Below are 21,733 nucleotides of genomic sequence, written 5' to 3'. Positions count from 1 at the left end.
TCAAGCTGATGCAATAACGGGAGCTGTGATAAATAATCTATGCCTGATATGGAAAGCTGAATGGAGGACAGAAATGAAGAACCCATATGAAAATTTGGAATTTGCTCAAAGCTATTCTCGCCATAACTCCAGGGAAGATAAGCAGTATTCCACCCTGCAGTTCTGTATAATTTATCAACCTTTTTCCTTTTCATTTCTAACATTCACCCTTCATGGTTAACTGAAGAAACAAAGAGCTAAATAGCTTCCTTAGCCATTTGATAGAGCAATTATGAGCATCCTGACTGATACACTTTCTGCTTAATCTACTAACAGTGTCCATTTTCCTCTTAATCTCTACCCCATCTCCCATTCGACTTGACACATGCACAACACTGCTTTTTGTGCCCTGTTCCTGTGCCCCTCTTCATTTGTTTCTTTCTCATTACAGTGCTCTTATGTAATTATTATTACAGAAGGAAAACGAGCTCTTTATGACAATTTTCCTCAGCTGCCCTTGGTTAATTTTTTCAAAATGTGATTTCTATGGGCTCCCTGACAACAGAGCAAATTGAAAGCTCATCAGTAGAATCTTTCTTAAGATCGGTATCTTTTCTAAGAAATGTTATGTCTTAGGACAAGAGGATTGTTTCTCCCAGTAATAGGCAGTATGATGTGGTGCAGCCATCTTTAAAGAGGTCAGGACTATTTAAAACTGGGGGCTATTAAGACATTAAAAAATAAAATGTACCTCAGGCATAAATTTCCCACCACAATGCAGTTGTCTTTACTTCCTTCTGCATTAATCTCTCATTATAAGAACATTCATTTTTTCCTAGAATAAGAGAATTTGGGGCCCAGAGGGATTGCTGAACTCATCCCTTCTCAGGCCTTTGTTTCTAGGAAAAAACAGAAGATCAGGGGGTTAAGTGGTTTACACAAAGTCACATAGCAGCAGGGTAACCTAGTTTGAGCTTCCTGCTTTGTTTTTCCCTTGAAGGGAACATGAAATGGAGAAATAATGTCCTGCCCCACAGAAGGAGCAGATGTCCTCAAGTCTCTGCCTTTTCTTACCGGTTTGATAGAGATACTGTCCTCTTCACCTCACAGGATTTCCCCCAGTAATCTATTGTGATGAAACCCTTTCTTCTGGGGGCATGTGTGTGTGTGTATCTCACAGCACTACCTTGTGTGGCACATACTCTGCTATGGTTATTGTTCTTAGGACTCTAAGGCTTTGTGGAGAGCTACCACGTTCTTGAAGGCAGACACCATTTTCAGTGTTGGTTACCCAAGGAAAAGACGAGCCTCAAGGACGACCACAGAACTGAGAGGGAGAAATAAAAGGGAGTGAAAATCCCAGCTCTGTAAGAAGATGTGAAGGGTTGTGTTCCTGTGTGATGGAGTTAAGACAGTGTCTGTCTCTTAAAGTTCAGTATCTGAAGAAGAAAGGAGGTACCACTGTGAAGAGCCATGGTCCCCACACAAGTAATCTATCCTCAAAGACCAAAAAGTCTGGCTGCAGAATCAGGCACATAATTTATGGGGCCCAGGGCAAAATAAAAATGCAGAGAATTCTAAGACAGCGACAGTAGAGCATTAAACCAAGCACAGGGCCTTTCTGAGCACACAGCCCCACGTAAACGCACAGCTACCAGCTCATGTCTCACCACAAGTAGTTACTTTAGTAATGTCTGGTCTAAACATACCCAGTGAAGACTTCACTTTGCATGTGGTTTTTGAAGAAAAGAGTCTTGTTGAAGGAAGAGTTGTGCTTTTTGGAGAGTAGTTTGTGGCTACTTGGGCAGGAGGCAAGGACTCTTCAAGGTGGATTTTAGGGCCAGGAGGTGAGATTCTGAAGTGCAGTGGATCCTGCCTTTGTAGCGATTCTTCCTTCACTGCCAATCTAAGAGAATCAGAGGCTACAGCCACATCACCCTGAATGCGCCTGAACTCTCATGAGAGGATCTAAGCTCTATGTTTAACAGATGATGCGGATCTTATATGTATATCAAGAGTTGAACACTAGAAAACTACAAAAGTAATGAGGCAGAATCTGTATCTGTTGTCCATATTATTTCCTGCATCTGCAGTTCCTGATGCATGGCAGGTCCTCAGTAACTATCTGTTGATGACTGGTAACAGGTGGTTATCTTAGTGTTGAAATTTGGTGGAGTCCTTCTGGCCCTAAAAGGAAGATCAGAGATTTAGAGAAGAAAGGTGCCTCTGGCAATAAAAAGAAAAAAAGTTTTGAAGCATGTTAAGAATGCTAATTTTAATACTGCAATTTAAGAAAATGTTAGCATGCCTAAGAAGGGGAGACTTTTAGTATCATTTTGCATACAAGCTTATTATATATTATTTTATAGGTTTATTAAATATTTATAAAGTTTCCTAAGATTTTTAGCTGTACTTTTGCTCTCAATGTTACTTAAGAATAATATCTCAGTAGTCTTTTCTTTTTAGGTTATTTTATTTAGAGAACATAGTCAGTGGCAGGGTATAGGGAGAAGCAAAAAAGCTGGGAAGGAAGACTTAGAAAAGTCAAAAAAAGAAAGAAAAGGATCACAGGGGTCTCAGAAATGAAAACAGGCCTCTGTAAAAAGGCAGAATAGAGAGGGAGGCTAAAAACAGAAGATGAGGGGTAGGCCCCCTTCTGTTTTAGAAGAGTTATTGGCAACATACTGCACACTTGATGGGAACTTGGGAAAGGCCTGATTATTGAATGTGCAAAAGAAAAATAAATGGGGCATAATTAGTGATGTCATGGTAAATACTTAACAACTAGCTCTTGGGGAGGGGGGTGTGGTTTGTAGTATTTGTCAATTTCTATTGCATAAATTCTTCATGGCCTTTTTTTTTTGCTCTTTTTTTAATTATTATACTTTAAGTTCTAGGTTACATGTGCATAACGTGCAGGTTTGTTACATAGGTATACATGTGCCATGTTGGTTTGCTGTACCCATCAAATCATCATTTACACTAGGTATTTCTCCTAATGCTATCCCTCCCCCAGCCTCCCACCCCCAAACAGGCCATGGTGTGTGATGTTCCCTTCCCTGTGTCCATGGGTTCTCATTGTTCAGCTCCCACTTATGAGTGAGAACATGCAGTGTTGGTTGTCTGACCTTGTGCTATTTTGCTGAGAATGATGGATTCCACCCTCATCCATCTCTCTGCAAAGGACATGAACTCATCCTTTTTATGGCTGCATAATATTCCATGGTGTATATGTGCCACATTTTCTTTATCCAGTCTACCATTGATGGACATTTGGGTTGGTTCCAAGTCTTTGCTATTGTGAATAGTGCCACAATAAACATATGTGTGCATGTCTCTTTATAGTAGCATGATTTATAATCCTTTGGGTATATACCCAGTAATGGGATTGCTGGGTCAAGTGGTATTTCTGGTTCTAGATCCTTGAGGAATTGCCACACTGTCTTCCACAATGATTGAACTAGTAGGTAGTTTACACTCCCATCAACAGTGTAAAAGTGTTCCTATTTCTCCACATCCTCTCCAGCATCTGTTGTTTCCTGCCTTTTTAAAGATCGCCATTCTAACTGGTGTGAGATGGTATCTCATTGTAGTTTTGATCTGCATTTCTCTGATAACCAGTGATGACGAGCATTTTTTCATATGTCTGTTGGCTGCATAAATGTCTTCTTTTGAGAAGTGTCTGTTCTCATCCTTTGCCCACTTTTTGATGGGGTTTGTTTTTTTCTTGTAAATGTGTTTAAGCTCTTTGTAGATTCTGGATATTAGCCATTTGTCAGGTGGATACATTGCAAAAATTTTCTTCCATTCTGTAGGTTGCCTGTTCACTCTGATGATAGTTTCTTTTGCTGTGCAGAAGCTCTTTAGTTTAATTAGATCCCATTTGTCTATTTTGGCTTTTGTGGCCATTGCTTTTGGTGTTTTAGTCATGAAGTCTTTGCCCATGCCTATGTCCTGAATGGTATTGCCTAGGTTTTCTTCTAGGGTTTTTATGGTTTTAGGTCTTATATTTAAGTCTTTTCCATCTTGAGTTGATTTTTGTATAAGGTGTAAGGAAGGGATCCAGTTTCAGCTTTCTACATATGGCTAGCCAGTTTTCCCAGCACCATTTATTAAATAAGGAGTCCTTTCCCCATTTCTTGTTTTTGCCAGGTTTGTCAAAGATCAGACTGTTGTAGATGTGTGGCATTATTTCTGAGGCCTCTGTTCTGTCCCATTGGTCTATATATCTGTTTTGGTACCAGTACCATGCTGTTTTGGTTACTGTAGCCTTGTAGTATAGTTTGAAGTCAGGCAGCATGATGCCTCCAGCTTTGTTCTTTTTGCTTAGGATTGTCTTGGCTATGTGGGCTCTTTTTTGATTCCATATGAAATTTACAGTAGTTTTTTCCAATTCTGTGAAGAAAGTCATTGGTAGCTTGATGGGGATAGCACTGAATCTATAAATCACCTTGGGCAGTATGGCCATTTTCACAATATTGATTCTTCCTTTCCTCTTCATGGCCAATTTTAAGCTACCACCATGAATTGACTGAATATGAAATCTTAAGCTACCAAGATGAATTCACTAAATGTGAAATTGGGAAGAGATGTGTAGTATTCCATTGTACAGATGCAACAGACTTAACCTCAAGACCATAGATAATAGTAAAATGGAGTAAGATAATTAGGAAATAAGGAGTTTTTCAAATTTATTACCTTTGCTTTACTCTACTTAATTATAAATTTATATAATACAATTTTAATTTTTAATAATGACTTTAACAACTGGCTTGCAAAGTAGGAGCCAGCTGTAGCATGCCAGTGGATGGGCATCACCACATGACTCTACCATCTGTGTTAAAATATAAAAAGAGCTTTTTCAATTTTTTTTCTTTCTTAAAAGGAATTCAGAAAAGTGTATGAGGAGACAAGAATCTCTTAAGAGTATTTTTTGTCACTACTTTGCCAAAGGTTTTTTTCTTTTTAAACACTCAACTCAGAATTTGCAGATTAAAAATTTAGACAAAGATGAGAGATACATCTATTTCTACCAATAAAATCTGCAATATTTTCAGCTTTGCATGAACTTCATAGGGAGGGAGAGTGGTGCAATGTAGAAAGCCCTAATATAATTATTTACAACCCCAGACTAAGCAGTCTGCAGCTTTGAGCAGGACATTTCACCTCCCTAGGCTTTGAGACAAGAATGCCCACTGCCCCACTTCTATCACAGGGCAACATGTGCATGTCAGGTGGGGGCTTCTCACATGCTGCAATGTTGAGATCTGCCACTTACTTTTAATGGTTCCATAAAAGTAATATGTGCTTCTATAGAGACAAATAAAACAAATATGGAAAAACATTAACAATCAGCAAATCTAGGCAAAGGATATATGAGTATTCGATTTTTTCAAAATAAAAAGATAGAAACACTAAGGTCATTTATACACAGACAGCATTTGGCAAACCTGCTAAGTAGTATACAAAGACAAAGTAGTAGTATCTAAAGAGATGTGGTATCCAGATGCCATAATCTTAGGATAGTCAAAGTTCATTTCATCTAACTGATTGTATTATTCAGCAATCACTTACTGAGTATCAATGACCCTAAATGCTGGAGATAACTCAATAATGCACAACACATACTTCTTAATCTCACAGAATTTAATCTAGTTAGAGTTACACACAAGTAAACAGAGAATTACAATATGGCTTAAATAGAATTAAGTAGAGACTGCTGTGGTGCCATATAGGAAGAACATCTAAACCAGCCCTAAATGATCAAGAAAGACTTTCCCAAGGAATCTGAGAGCAGTGAGAACCTAAGATCTAAAACATAGGAATTAAACCAAGGCCTGGGAGGGAGAGCAAGCATCCATCGACGTGTCTAGCATTTATACTATAAGCCAAGCAACACATGCCCATTTACTCCTCACAGCAGTGCTGTGGGGCAGGTTATTGGTATCCCATTTGACAGATCTGATTACAGACTTGGTATTTTCAAGCAAGGGAAATCTTATGAAGAAAGGCCCTGAAGCAAAACTGATCATGGCTTATTCAAAAGAACTGCAAGTTGTTCTGTGTATTGCAGTTTGCATATGTAGGCCTTGGGTAGCATATGTGGAGTTACAGTGGAAAGGAGTACAGGGTCTTGTGGATAATAGGCATCTGTTAAAGGGTATTAAGCCTGGAGACGATGTGATCCAGTTTCCACTGGGAAAGATTACTCTGGCATCAGTAGGGAGAATAAATTGAGGAAGGAACAAAACTAATAGTGGGGATACCACCTGGGAGCTCATAAGTTAGTCTAAAACACACAGTGGCCTGAACTAAGGCAGTCACAAGTGATGGCAGAAACTGGGTGGATTCTGACAGGACTGGAGGTAGCATCTTACTGGCTGACTGGACTTGGGGACAGGGTGGAGCCAAGAATGACAACTTCCAAGGTTTTTGGCATGGGTGAGGGGCAGATGGGGAGCCATTCACTGAGATATTGAGAGGCAGTGTTGTGGGAAGGGGTGGGTAGGGATTGGGTGATAATGAGAGGGCAAAGACAGATTTAATCAAGATCTTACAAAGACCAGCACATAAGAATCTGAGTCTGTGACAAGTGGCAGCTAATCCCAATGGTATTTTGATCATCTACTATAAATCTTTCTAAGAGATAGTTCTTGAGTTATGGAGAGAAAAAGTGGGGTATCCATGATTCTGGTCAGTTTTAATTATAAGCGGCTTGGTGAATATGAAAAAAACCCTTGGTAAATTATGGAAACATGACCTTTCATTATAATTGCTACTATCATTACTTATTAGTATTTTCTCCCTGCTTTCATCAGGTTCAAACCACCTAAATGGTCCCTTTTACCTGCCCTTTTATGGAAACATGTCTCCTCTTTTTTTTTTTTTTTTTCATCTCTCCATCCTCTAACTCAAGGTTCAGTGGCAGGTAATTTGGGTGGAGTTAAGTGGTTTTTGTCTGCTCTCAATCAATGAACGAATATTTATTAAGAATCTCCCAGAGGCTAAGCTGTGAGGGCACAAAGGCATGAGAGTGATAGAATGGACTTTGGGGACTGGGTCGGGGTAAGGTTGGGAGGGGATGAGGGATAAAAGACTGCATATTGGGTACAGTGTACACTGCTTGCGTACCAAGTGCACTAAAATCTCAGAAATCTCCACTAGAGGATTTATCCATATAACAAGATAACATATAATCACCTGTACCCCCAAAACTATTGAAATTATTTTTTAAAAACTCTCCCATGTAAGTGTAAATCACCACTAGAGGACTTATCCATAAAACAAGATAACATATAACCATCTGTATCCCCAAAACAATTGAAATTATTTTTTAAAAAGTCTCCCATGGGCCGGGTGTGGTGACTCACGCCTGTAATCCTAGCACTTTGGGAGGCCAAGGCTAGTGGATTGCCTGAACTCAGGAGTTTGAGACCAGCCTGGGCAACATGGTGAAACACCATCTCTACTAAAATACACACAAAAAATTAACTGGGCATGGCGGTGTGTGCCTGTAGTCCAGCTACTCGGGAGGCTGAGGCAGGAGAACTGCTTGAACCCAGAAGGCAGAGGTTGCAGCAAGCCAAGATCGTGCCACTGCAATCCAGCCTGGCGACAGAGTGAGACTCCTTCTCAAAAAAAAAAAAAAAAAAATTCTCCCATGTAAGTATCCAAAGCTCTATGACTGGTGCTGCAATCATGGGGTCATGTTCTTTGGGGTCAGATAATTCTGAATTTAAATCCTCCTTCTGCATTTACCAACCACAGCCCTTGGGTAAAAAATCTACTTATGTCTGCTCAGTTTCCATTAAAAAAAAAAAGATAGTATTACAGAGGTTTGTTGTATCATATGAACATATGAACACAGAGCCTAGTGTTCAATAAATGTAGTTCCTGTCCACCTCATAAGGCTGTTGCCCAGGATAAATGAGCTAATACTCAAAAGAGGGTTATGATTTCCTTGGAATAATTCTGCTATATAAGTCCAGTCGTTTTTAATGAATTTTGCTGCTATTGTTCCTCTTATTGTTTTTACTGGTACCAAGGGCTTGTGGTAACCATGTCTACAAGCCTTTGAGCAGCACTTGAACACATCTTTATTATTATTATTTTTGAATCTCCTTATTTCTTTGTTTCATCTGGGGACTCATTTCTTTCTTTGCTTAGTGCTGCTGTAGAGAAACAGCCAGATGTCTCTACAATTTGTCGTTTCTGGCCACATACTCTGTTATTTAGATACTCTGCTTTGTTCAGCCAAGATACCGTGTCTGTTAAAGCTTTAAGAGTCTGAAGAAACTAATTGTGCTGTTATTGGCAGGCAGAATGAAAGACACTGAGAGATTAAAAACTGTGGATGGGGGGAGCTTAAATGTCACTGTAGGTCTCCAAGCATTTTTTATATAAAAAGAAATAATAAACTTTCTAAAAAAAACTTTAGTTTTATATAAATTTCCCATTACCAGTATAACTGCTTTGATGAAAGATTATTAAAATATCTGTTAAAGCTGGCATAGCTAAAGGGATGGGATTTGGGGGTTGGAGAAGCAGTTAACACTCTACCCGATTTAACAGCATTGTCCGTAAGGATCGAATGGTGTGCCTTCTCTTTGTCTTATATTCCTAGACCAAAAGCAACAATCGCCAGCTTTTAAGACACCATCCTGGCAGATTCAAATGCTTTATAATGTTATAGAAAACCAAAGAGGCATTTTCAAAGTTAAATTAGCCGGATATCTTTGGTTTTCCCTGGGGAAGTTTTATTCAGAGCTGCTATGATATTGTATCTTAGCACATAGTCTGAGACTGGTTACAAAACAGAATGAGATTTCACTTTCTGTCTGCTAGAGAGCCTCATTAGAAACTTCTGGCTTGGCATCCTCGTTTCTCAAAAATTCCAAGAGATTTCAGCTCAAGAAGAGAAATATTGACTGTGTGTGTATGCATGCACCATCTTGCTTTGAACAAAAAAATAGCATTAGCATTCTAATTCTTAATAAGAATTTCCATTAGAAGTTATTTATACTTTAAAATACTATTTTTCATAATTCCAGTATACTGTTTATGAAAACTGCATTTTTAAATTCTTTTTCTCTGTAAAATGCAATGCAATAATTAATCTACCTCTCGAAGCTATTAATTATGCTTCATTTTTGCACAATGCACAAATGTTCCCAAAGTTCTATCCTACTGTTTTACTCAGTGCTCACATCATAAGAACCCTGTGAGATAGACATTATTATCATAATTTTATGGATGAGAAAAACAAAACTCAGAAAATTTCCATTACAAAACCAAACCAAAATGTGACCCAAGGTCTTTTGACTCCCAATCCAGTGGTCTTTCCACGTCACCATGAGTGGCTCACTCATGTTAGTTGAGATCTTCAATAAAAATATTAATTTTTCTCAGTGTCACAGTAGATAGGAAGGTACCCTGGAATGCGTACCGGGCCTGCCATAACCAGACGGGGCAGTGTAAGGAGCCAGGCCAGCCTTGCGAACAAAATGCTGGAGAAATCAGGTCTCCTGAAGAGAGAAAAACCTCATTAGGCACATTTAAGGCATCTCAGGCACAGAGAAGCTAGGCTGGCAGTAGTATCTAATCCCAGAGAGCAAAACCTCTATGGTAATAACTGGGTTTATCATAAAGCGAGTGTTAGGTTTAATAGCCTAGTATATACCAGATGACCTGTGCATTGCAATTGGATGCTGACAGTTTTTTCGTCATAGTTTCCTAAATCTTGCACTACTTCTTCAGCAGGCTTCACATTCTGTCATGTTTTTCTTCTTTTTCCTGTCTGCTAAACTTGAACAGTTTAACCATGAGGTCATTTTATAACTTCACTCACCCCTACATGCAAAAGCCTTGCAAGTTTTATTCCCAAGCCCAGCTATTATCCTTTGGTCCTGTAATTATTTATACAATGGACATGACCCATTCCTACCCACCAGTGGAATGCGTATTGGGATTTTTCCCCTAAACTCCACATCCACCGAGATCAAGATCACTTCCTAGGAAGACACCAGTAGGATCTGGAAGTCTCGAAGGAGGAGACATAGGAAAGATATCCCAGGCCAGCAAGGAAGCTGATGATTGCACAGAGATAAGAGAAAAGGCATATGGAGAACAGTGCAGGGGCTGACCTGACAGGCTCAGAGGCTGGAGTGAGTGACTTAAGAGGGTGAGAAGCTAACTGTCCACACTGGGACCTCAGAAGGAAGGGCATAGACTTTCAAGAGGAAGTGATTGAACTTGATCCAGTGAACAACCAAAAATAGATGAGGGACAAAATAACTTATATTAGGAAGATTAATAGTACTATACAGGGCCATAGAAAATGAACAAGGGGAGCATACCCAAATGTTAAGGAACAAGGGAGGCACAAAATGCCTGCACAGCACAAAGCAAGAAGAAATTAAGGAGAAATCATTTTTACTGACCTTGGTGACTGAAGATACAAAAGGTGGTAGAAAACGATAAGCTTTATAACTTTATTCTAGTTTTTTTGTTTTTTTTAATTTTTGTTTTTGAGACGGAGCCTTGCTCTGTCACCCAGGCTGGAGTGCAGTGGCACAATCTTGGTTCACTACAACCTCCGCCTCCCGGGTTCAAGTGATTCTCCCACCTCAGCCTCCAGAGTAGCTGGGATTACAGGCACCTGCCATCATGCCCGGCTTAGTTTTGTATTTTTGTAGAGACGGGGTTTCACCACGTTGTCCAAGCTGGTGATCCATCTGCCTTGGACTCCCAAAGTGCTGAGATTACAGGCGTGAGCCACCACGCCCAGCCTGTTCTAGTTTTATAAATACAAGATTAATGCATACCCATTGAATCAGAATATCTGAGGGTGGTAGCAAGTGTGTGTGTTTTAAAGGCTCTGCAAACTTGCCATAGAGAATCACTGGCCTGTGCAGCAAAGCAGATTCTGGGCTTAGTACCTTTCTGTAAGCTTTCTAGTGCTTCTGAGTCAGTCAGTCGGTTTAGCCCATTGCCCCATTGCTAGGAGATGATGATAATACACACCAAAGAAGCAGCTAACACAAATCAAACGCTTATGCACAGTGAAATGTCTAACTGTGGTTTTGACTGAAAGAACAAGAGTTAGTGGAGGTGGGTGATTGGATCCTGGACTGGAAGCTGGAGAAGGCTTCCCAGAGGAACTGTGATATAGCCCAGACCTTAAAGAATGGGTGGACTGGAGCTAAAAACAGACAGGTGGACCAAGGAGCTGGTGAAAGTGGATGAAGCATTGTGCAGTATAGTTTTAAGCAGGAGGGTGTGGGCACTATGTTTAAATAGCAGAGGAGGTCGATAACTTCCCTAGCCTTCCTCTGAATTCGTCCCCTGTATGAGGCTGGAGACCCTTGCAAAGTCCATGGGGCGAGCACATTTTTCCTTTATTTTTCCCATCCATTCCCTTTGCAGCTCAGCCACAGACAAGCTTTATTCCCTCACACTACTCATCTGTGAATGCACACTAAATTCAGTCATGCTAAGAAACAAATGACACATAATCCTTTGCATTAGTCTGGCAAGCTAATAAACCTTTATATAGTAATGTCACCTGTAGAAACCTCATTTCATTCTTACTACAGCACTATGGAATGGGGAAGCCAGAAGTGGTCCTCATATTGTAGATAAGAAAAGGAAACCCCAGAGAATCCAACCTCAAAACCATAGAGCTACTAAGGGGAGTATTTAATTGGGGGACTTGAACACAGTTTTCTTTCTGCCACCCTGTTCTGCAACTTGCTGCAGTATTTGCATTTCAACAAGGATCAGAGCCCAAAGCACGCAGGTCTAACTGAGGACTTCAGACATCAACCTGTAGACAGGAGATTGGTTCTTTCAGTGAAGCTCTGAATCACATTACGTAGGTAACTGTCTTTGTCTTCACATTATCTGTCAGTTGTGTGATCACAGGCAAGTTGGAGAAAATTGCGAGCTTCACTTGACCTATGAAATGGAAATAACTCCATCTACTTTATAGGGTTTTTGAGAATTTCCTGAAATACCACCTGGACAATGTCCTTGCTACACAGTAAGCCTCAAGAAACCTCACTCTCTTTCTCTTCCCCATTTTATTTACACACAAGGCAAGCCCTGCTACGTTAAAACCACAGGCTTATCCAGCCTACCTGTTTTTGCTCTCTCTTTGCTTATGCTCTTAATCTTTTCTCTCTTTCCCTCTACCTTTGTCCAACCACACCTGCCTGCCTTCACTTCTTAAACAAGCCGAGCCTTTTCCCTCCTCAGTCCCTCATGTGAGCTGGTTCCTCTGCTGGCTCATGCCTCCTTGCTCCTCCTCCTCCAGGTGTCACCCCAAGTGTTACTTCTTCAGGAAGGACTGAAGTAGGTTCCTCCTATTACTCTTTCTCACTAGATCCTGTAACTTTCCTTTGTCATATTGAATACAATTTGTAAGTATGCATTAATCCTGTATGTAGGCTTAATGCCTGTCTTCTCCACTAGACTGTGGACTCCCACAGGGCAAGAACATGTCTATTTAATTGGCCACTATTCTCCATAGTACCCAATACAGAATCTAGCACATAAGACATGTTCCATAAGTATTTGTCAACTGTGTGTTGGATGAGTGCTGGTCTTATCTCTCCCTCTTAGGATGCCCTCCTACCGTCTCCTCAGCAATTCACATAGTACATTCCACACACACAAAAAAATTTTACCATGCCCACATTCTCTGACCTTTTCCTTAATTTTCTTTTCCCAACACTTATTCATACATTATCATAATTGGGTAATGTTCTCTGGTTATTTCATGATTCCCTAATCACATTATCAGTTTTCTAAGGAAAAAAACTCTTTGGGGATCTGTTTTGAAATCTCTGATAAACCTAGTATAATAGTTGAAAATGCTTTGGGAATTCAGTGATTTCTTGATTAATGAATGAATAGATCAATCACTCAATCCTAGCATATCCCTTTTGCACAAAGAAAATCTTCACATAGCAATACAGAGATATCACTGCAGCAAAACAATTTCTAACCATGACTCATTGCTATCTATATAGCTTCCTTCTTGGGTTACTATTTTGAGTTTTTAAGAGGCAAACAATCTTATCTTGAAAGAGGGATTGGATTTATTTTTAATAAGAAAGGCTGAATTGGGAGCTTGCATTTTTCCCCGAAATTTAATAACAGCACTAGTAAAGCCCTACGCTCCTCAGCTGGCCTTATTTCAGGTATATGAGAACAGAGCTTCCAGGTAAGCTTCTTTCATGATCTAAGAGTGAGACCAATATCACCAAACCTGTCTAAATTCATTGACAGCCAGGGGAGGTCACATAGCAAAAGCATCTAGTCCGAACATGTTTCAGAACCCAGGACTGGGCAGAGGACATGGAGGGAAACATCAGGTTCCCCAAGGCCATTGTCCTCAAACATGTGACATCCTGATAGTCACCACTGATAACTTCAGTAAGTATCACTTTGATTTCACCCCCTTCTTCTACTCACAACTAAAACAAAACAAAAACATATGTAATTAAAATATGTCATTGCTATGCTCAAAATGATAACTTATGAACTGGGATTTCAAATTCACCTTGTTATTCTGAAGCAGAGCCTTCAGTTTATGGTTGCCCTGCTGTTAAGCCTCAAGTTGCTCTTTTTTTTTTTTTTTCCTGAGACAGGTCTTCTCTGTCACCCAGGCCAGAGTGGAGTGGCATGATCGCAGCTCACTGCAACCTCCACCTCTTCGGTTCAAGCGATTCTCCTGACTCAGCCTCCCTAGCAGTTGGGATTACAGGGGCCCACCACTGTGCCCAGCTAATTTTTGCATTTTTAGTAGAGACGAGGTTTCACCATCTTGGCCAGGGTGGTCTTGAACTCCTGACCTCAGGTGATCCACCCGCCTTGGCCTCCCAAAGTAATGGGATTACAGGCTTGAGCCACTGCACCCGGCCAAGTTGCTCATTCTATCCATATTCTTTGAATAATTTTATACACACACACACACACACACACACACACTATATGTTACATGCATTTTAATTTACTTTGACAATTATCTCACAGGTTCTGTCTAGTTAGTACTAGTTAGTATCTTTCCCCATTGAGTTAGTATTTGATCTTATAACATGGTCCAGGAAAAGAAAGGTAAGTTTTGCTAAATATCTGTTACATCATGACAATTGTGAGAGTTGGTATGGGATCTGCTCTTTGTGCAGTGTCACTTATCACCTGTCTTCCACCTCTGCTTAGCTCTGTGACAACCAACAGAGCCTCTAAGAGATGGCTGCTGATGAGTCCTTCTATCGCAGGCTGCACAGTCCTGAAGGTTGATGGAGGGCCATGCTATTCAAACAGCAGGCGTGGCTGAGACAGAAGCTCCTGGTGCTGGGAAGCCTTGCCGTTGGGAGTCTCCTGTATCTAGTCGCCAGAGTTGGGAGCTTGGATAGGTGGGTGCTTAAAACACATGCTTATACCCCTGTGACATTAAGGCTTGATTTAAACTTCCTTAGGACATAATTTTAAGTCTATCCACTTGTTTTTCTCCTTCGATATTCCCAGGAAACATGCTTTTCTGCAGTATTGATTTTGATTTACTGAGCCTTTAAAAGAGAGAGATCCGAGTTCCTCAAACCAAGATGTTTTGTCAAGATCCATTTGTATTCCGTGTGCATTGACACTTGTTTTCAGGGAAGGGATAAAGCTGTGTACAGTAAAAATGTCATTTAATAGAACTCAGTTGGTCTGTGTGCATCTGGTGTTGACCTCTAGCTGTAGCAAAACAGTGATGATGTATCTATGTATCTTCCTTTTGAAATTTATGAGTGGACACTTAATTGCTATCAGGAGCATTAAAATTATGTATGAGCCTCTAAAGGAGCTCATCGAGTTTGCAATCCATTGCTCTGGAAAGATGGCTGCAGGCGTGGGGAGTTTTAACTATGTTAATTAGCTCTGGTTTTCAGGGGCTGAACGCACCAGACAAGGAGGCTGTTGCTCAGAATAATTGCCCAGAAAGCAATGGGAAATCCGTGGAGAGAAAATTACAGTGCTAGGGTTTAGCTCTAAATAGGCGTACAGTTGAGAGGTATTGGACTTGCAGAAGTCCCAGCAACATCAGCTGGCTTCACAGTAAATGTTTCTGGTGTGTTCTATGTCTAGTCTAATGGGCAAAGACAGAGAAGTTAATTTCTGAAATGTGAAGCTTCCTTTTTTGCCCTTAAAAAAAAATTTTTTTTTTGAGATGGAGTTTCGCTCATTGCCCAAGCTAGAGTGCAATGGCGTAATCTCGGCTCACTGCAACCTCCTCCTCCCATGTTCAAACTATTCTCCTGCCTCGGCCTCCCAAGTAGCTGTGATTGCAGGCATGTGCCACACACCCAGCTAATTTTGTATTGTTAGTAGAGACAGGGTTTCACTGTGTTGGCCAGGCTGGTTTCGAACTCCTGACCTTAGGAGATCCACCTGCCTTGGCCTCCCAAAGTGCTGGGATTACAGGTGTGAACCACTGTGCCTGGCTGGCCCTTTAAAATTAATTCTTGCACTGGAAAGACTGAAGTGTGTTCTCCATGAGTTCAGTTCTCACAGTCAGTGAAAACACATACAAAATTAAAAATGAAAATCTCTTCCTTTCAGTTTTCTTTTCCTTCCAAAATTTAAGCTAATCTGTAGACCTTATCACTTAGATTATTTAGAAATAACATAGCAGTGGTCCTTGTTTTCCTTCAGTTGGTGTCATTTTGACTGGTAAAGTGAACTCCTTTGATGCTTCTCAATTCAAAATTCCTGAGTAATTGTCTCACTCACTAGTTGTTACCTACCCTGAAAGTGTAATCAGAGCTTCTCACCGACTTCCAGTAGTTTCCTAAAGTAGCACTTGATGGTTATTGAGAAGCCTTGAGGTGGTGCCATTGGCCTACCTCTGTAATGGAACTCATATCCAGCCCTCCCCAACTGACCTTTAATTAGCTTCCAATCATTTACGTTTTACTTAGTAATTGATCTAATGATCACTAATGCATTATTATTTAGTTGATGATTCTTTTCATTTTTTTAACTCTGTATCTAGTCTCTAAGGGGATAGCTTTTATTTGGAATTGAATTGTTTGGTGGGCTTTCTAAAAGCCTCTCACTTCAGACTTTGAGATTATGTCTGAAGGTAACAGGCTTATTTAGGCCCACCCTCCAGTAACTGAAGACCCTGCTTTCTGGGAGGGAGACAGAGGTTACTTCTACCATCCCTTCCAATTCTAAACCTGTATGATTTTTCAGTCTGGGACCCATACTCAGAATCTATGCTTTCGGAAGTGGGAAAGAATATGATATTTTCTCATATTTTCACATTCTATCTTGAGTTAGGGAGTCCAAAAAGCGACTATTCTGCAGGCTGTGATCTCCCAGGGTAGAAGATAGAAAGAGGAAGGAAGTAAAGAAGGAAAATGACCCTTTCTACAAGTGGGGAAATTCCATTTGACCTCAAACAAAGCAGAGACTGTTTATATCAGCCACTCTCAGCCAGGGTACTATGAAAGAATTAAATCCTACAAAAAAGAATTTGAGTGACTGTTTCCTCAATTCTTCCAAGGATGGTACTAGCATCATTCTAGGTGCTTAGGACAGAAATCCATCAATGGATGCCTTATGGAATTAGAGCTTAATTCTCAACCAGAACCCAAGAAGAACTGAAAGATGAACTTGTATTATTCCAATCAATGTCACAATTAAAAGCATCTTTGCCTATGTATCTATTGATAATTTTATATCCTCCATTTAAAGCCCTAGTACATTAATCTCATTAACAAATTTATAAAAACAAAATTCATGTTTCTCTAAACTATTAACTGGGTTAAATCCTGTTTTTTAAAAGCTGTCTAGGCCAGGCACAGTAGCTGACGCCTGTAATCCCAGCACTTTGGGAGGCCGAGGCAGGTGAATCACGAGATCAGGAGTTCAAGACCAGCCAGGCCAACATGGTGAAACCTCATCTCTACTAAAAATACAAAAATTAGCTGGGTATGGTGGTGCACGCCTGTAATCCCAGCTACTCGGGAGGCTGAGGCAGGAGAATCTCTTGAACCCAGGAGACGGAGATTGCAGTGAGCCAAGATCGTGCCACTGCACTGCAGCCTAGGCAACAGACCAAGACTCCGTCTCAGAAAAAAAAGTTGTCTATATTTTCACACTTTCCACAATAAGCATGAGTTGTTTTAAAAATCATAAAAAAGAAACATCGTGAAAATTAATATACATTGATATTTTTCCTTAAGCATTATGATAGATAGCTGTTTAAACAGAACAAAGATCAAGACCATGCTCCTCAATTCTGCAGAACAGGCTGAGTGTATTAGTCCGTTTTCACAGTGCTATAAAGACATACCTGAGACTGAGTAATTTATAAAGAAAAAAGGTTTAATTGACACACAGTTCTGCATGGCTGGGGAAGCCTCAGAAAACTTACAATCATGGCAGAAGGCAAAGAAGAAGCAAGGCACGTCTTACGTGGTGGCAGGAGAGAGAGGGAGCTTGCAGGGGGCGGTGCCACACAGTTTTAAACCATCAAATCTCATGAGAACTCACTGTCATGAAAACAAGGGGGAAATACACCCCCATAATCCAGTCACCTCCCACCAAGCCCCTCCTCTGACATGTGGGGATTACAATTCGGAATGAGATTTGGGTGGGGGCACAGAGCCAAACCATATCACTGGGCATGACCTTGAGGTTGTTTCTCATCTCAGAAAACAAGAAAGATGCAATACAGTCTCTTGGGAAAAGCAAGCAACAGCCTCATTGCCACAGAGGGGGAGACACAGATTCCAAATTATTAGAATAACTGGAAGCTTTCAAGTTTAAGAATTGGTTTAACAGCCTTTTTGACTGATATTATTTAATTTTACCAAGAAGGTTAAAATGCCCTCACAGATCAACTTAGGGAAATTATAATGAACTTCAGTTCAATTCAGACTATACCTAAAAGGAAACTCAATTTGCTAACCATATATGTTAGCCATGACAAATTAAACAGTCACCATCGTCTACTATCATTGTGACTGTTACCACATCTTTCTCCCTGAGAAAAGCAGAGGTGGTTGTTCACTATTCAGGATAATACTGAAGTGGAAATCCTCCTGTCTGGCTATATCCATTGCATTCCTTCCTTAATGAGCTTGAGTTCCTGATTTTAATGGGCTTGGCAATGAGGGCTTGAGGTTTCTGGCCCTGTCAAGGTCTTGTTGATGCCTGGTCCCAGGTGTGGTAGGTGATATACAGCACTTGCTGATGGCAATTGGGTTTGATTCTATATTCAGCAAAGTGGATATATAATCCTGACCTCTTTAGATAGAAAGAGAAAGAGAGGCAGAAGAAATATAGTATTCCTCTGGCTATCCTCAAGGCCCAGGGCAGAGTCTCAGAATGAAAATCTCAGCAAGTTCCAAGATTGGAATTTTGCAGGTTGATGATGCAAACAGCCCGGGGCAGAAACTGAGACCTCCTTTCAGATTATATCTCAAAGATTTTCAAGAGCCATCTGAGTGCTGCCGAGCTGCAAGAAAATAATACCACACAAAATGTGAAACACATGGCCTCCCTGCTACCCTTCCATCTCCCAGCTGAAGATTATAATCTCCTGCCTTTCACTTTTTCTTAATGATTTTAACTGGTGAGCTGTTAAAAAGCTATTAGTATGGCTGGTGCCACTTGTCTATCCTGTACTGCAAACAGAAGTACACGCCATAGTCAATTAAGTGCTTAGTGAATAAAAAATTTTAAGGAGCACTAATAAAAAAAATTCATCAATTATATGTGCTCCATTTAATACATGGTTGCTTAAAATAAAATTTCCCAAACATATGTTCATTATGGATTGCAGCAGGCTGGGAACCAGTGGCTTTATTTATGCATTTAAAGTCTTGGTCTGACTGGGGAACCAGAAAAATGAAAAGTTAGTTGCAATGAGCTTAAAGTGTCTCTGTCTTGCTTGCAGGCTACAACCCATTTGCCCCATTGAAGGTCGACTGGGTGGAGCCCGCAGTCAGGCTGAATTCCCACTCCGCGCCCTGCAGTTTAAGCGTGGCCTGCTGCACGAGTTCCGGAAGGGCAACGCTTCCAAGGAGCAGGTTCGCCTCCATGACCTGGTCCAGCAGCTCCCCAAGGCCATTATCATTGGGGTGAGGAAAGGAGGCACAAGGGCCCTGCTTGAAATGCTGAACCTACATCCGGCAGTAGTCAAAGCCTCTCAAGAAATCCACTTTTTTGATAATGATGAGAATTATGGTAAGGGCATTGAGTGGTATAGGAAAAAGATGCCTTTTTCCTACCCTCAGCAAATCACAATTGAAAAGAGCCCAGCATATTTTATCACAGAGGAGGTTCCAGAAAGGATTTACAAAATGAACTCATCCATCAAGTTGTTGATCATTGTCAGGGAGCCAACCACAAGAGCTATTTCTGATTATACTCAGGTGCTAGAGGGGAAGGAGAGGAAGAACAAAACTTACTACAAGTTTGAGAAGCTGGCCATAGACCCTAATACATGCGAAGTGAACACAAAATACAAAGCAGTAAGAACCAGCATCTACACCAAACATCTGGAAAGGTGGTTGAAATACTTTCCAATTGAGCAATTTCATGTCGTCGATGGAGATCGCCTCATCACGGAACCTCTGCCAGAACTTCAGCTCGTGGAGAAGTTCCTAAATCTGCCTCCAAGGATAAGTCAATACAATTTATACTTCAATGCCACCAGAGGGTTTTACTGCTTGCGGTTTAATATTATCTTTAATAAGTGCCTGGCGGGCAGCAAGGGGCGCATTCATCCAGAGGTGGACCCCTCTGTCATTACTAAATTGCGCAAATTCTTTCATCCTTTTAATCAAAAATTTTACCAGATCACTGGGAGGACATTGAACTGGCCCTAAAATAATATGTCATACAACACTATGTGTTGTGCCTGGAGACACACAATGTCTCCTGTAGATTAAAATATGCACTTTTCCTAGGCAGAGCTATCCAAGTCATTTTTCCACGTATACTTGTACATATGCAGTGTGTGACCAAATATAAGATCAGTTCTTTTTCTACTGAAAATTTACGAAAAAAAAAATTGCTGTCTGCATAGTCGCATCTTTTAAGCTATTTACAAAAGAGAAGAGGTGGTGGTATTGGGGGAAAGTGACTTCAGCTATTCTCAAAGAGTTAGTCTTCCTTTGATTCAGAATTTGTCACCCGCCATTTTCATAGATTTAAGCCAAAAGATAAATGTGTGAAAATGTACCAATGGCTGCGAAGCTTCAGGAAGTAGAGGATCCAGTGATGCATTTTTTTTTTCCTAAGGGAAAGCTGGCTCTTTAATTCAGATGCTGAATTGGTGCCATGAAAACAGAAAATGCTATTTTCTTATTATTTAAAAGAATGTCTTATCTCATAAAACTGACATTGTTCCAAAGTTCTTGTGGTGATTTTGCACTGTTGTTTTCTCGTATGGACCATGGTGTCACTTGTAGCATGTCAATCACACATTGGAAAGTCAAGTCCTTTTACTTCCATGTTGTATGTCAACAGAGAGAAATGTCATGTACATAATGTATATTGTTGTAAATACTGGTTTCACACTAAGTAATTCTATTTTGTAAACTGAATATGGCTATTTAATTTATTGTGAAAATTAAATTTATTGTGGTATTTAAAAATGGAATGGATTAAAATTACTCTATGTGCAATTTTTGTTTTTTTTTTTACTCATTTTGTTTTACATGCCCCCTGCTGGCTTCCAAAATGGAAGCTGTTTACGTGCATATGAGAGCACTTGGAAAGATGTGCTTCCCTGCTGGATTTCTGTACCCTTGTGAAAATGTATTTATGAAGTGAGGTTGAGTATATTAAAAAAGAAAAACCTCAACCATCTGGAAATCAAGTATAATAGCCACCTCAAAGAACCCTAGTGCTGCTCTGCTACAACTTTGTAACAATTAATTTACTCGCAGTTGCTGCTGCTCAGGAAGAGAGACAAGGAATATTTTAACAGAATCAAGGCATAGAAGAATCACCATTTTATTTGAACCTCTAATCAGAGTCAGACCAGTAGAGAAATTAAATAAGATTAGAAAACTCTGTACTGAAAGCTGCTGATGCTTCAAAAATGAAAACAAGATCTCACAACTCTCCCTGTTAGTTGAAAATATATCAATTTGCTCTGAAAGGATTCAGCTGCCTAGTGTTGCCATTACTAACATAAACATATGGCTCATATTTCCATCCAGAGAAATTAATGCTAAATTGGTGCCTCGCTAACATCAGATACACTGTATTATGCTTAAATATATTCAGTAAAATGTGGAAAGGGGTATTAACAACGACAACAAAAAGATGGATTTTTTTTTTTTCTCACAATCACAGTTGCTAATCCAGTGGGAGATGTTTGAGAGAGTTTTGTTCAACATCACAGTGAGAGTGCCTAGGGAAATCAGAAAATTACAATGGATTCCCCTTTGATTGTAATAAGTGTTGATTTTCTCCATGAGTTGTTTATCCTGTCCAGTGATTTGATGGTGAACTTTTCTAAATAAATAGCCCTTTCCCCTCCGGTGTCGGTATATATTGCTTCTCAAGCCACCGCCTTGGTAATCATCTCTATTGTCTGAATTAGCAGTGATGCTGTACTCTCAGCTTGAAACAGGCATGACACCAATACATGCTGGCAGGCCAGCTCCTCCCTTACTGTGGGATGACACTAGAATGAGAGCCTCAGGTCTAAATGTCAGCCACTTCTCCCCTAAGCCATGAA

The 21,733-nt window shown here is 40.2% G+C and overlaps 1 protein-coding gene across 6 annotated transcripts in view; it reads left to right on the top strand.

The window, feature by feature from the left end:
- The window catches only part of HS3ST5 (heparan sulfate-glucosamine 3-sulfotransferase 5), a 286,511-nt gene extending 264,980 nt beyond the window's left edge, over positions 1–21,531 (top strand). For 5 of the 6 annotated variants that reach the window (XM_016956194.4, XM_001148910.6, XM_054686194.2 and 2 more), the window contains 2 exons: positions 14,262–14,399; positions 18,935–21,531. In XM_016956194.4, coding sequence (XP_016811683.1) covers positions 14,293–14,399; positions 18,935–19,868 — 1,041 coding nt within the window. In that variant the 5' untranslated portion in view covers positions 14,262–14,292 and the 3' untranslated portion in view covers positions 19,869–21,531. Of the gene's footprint in view, positions 1–14,202; positions 14,400–18,934 lie in introns of all 6 variants that reach the window. The other variant, XM_063813365.1, reaches the window with a different exon arrangement.
- Positions 21,532–21,733: the final 202 nt, after the last annotated feature.

This window comes from Pan troglodytes, chromosome 5 (genome assembly GCF_028858775.2).
Source record: "Pan troglodytes isolate AG18354 chromosome 5, NHGRI_mPanTro3-v2.0_pri, whole genome shotgun sequence".
Taxonomy (NCBI): Eukaryota; Metazoa; Chordata; class Mammalia; order Primates; family Hominidae; genus Pan; species Pan troglodytes.
Note: the sequence above shows the minus strand (reverse complement) of the source record. Positions and strands in the feature narration are given on the sequence as shown.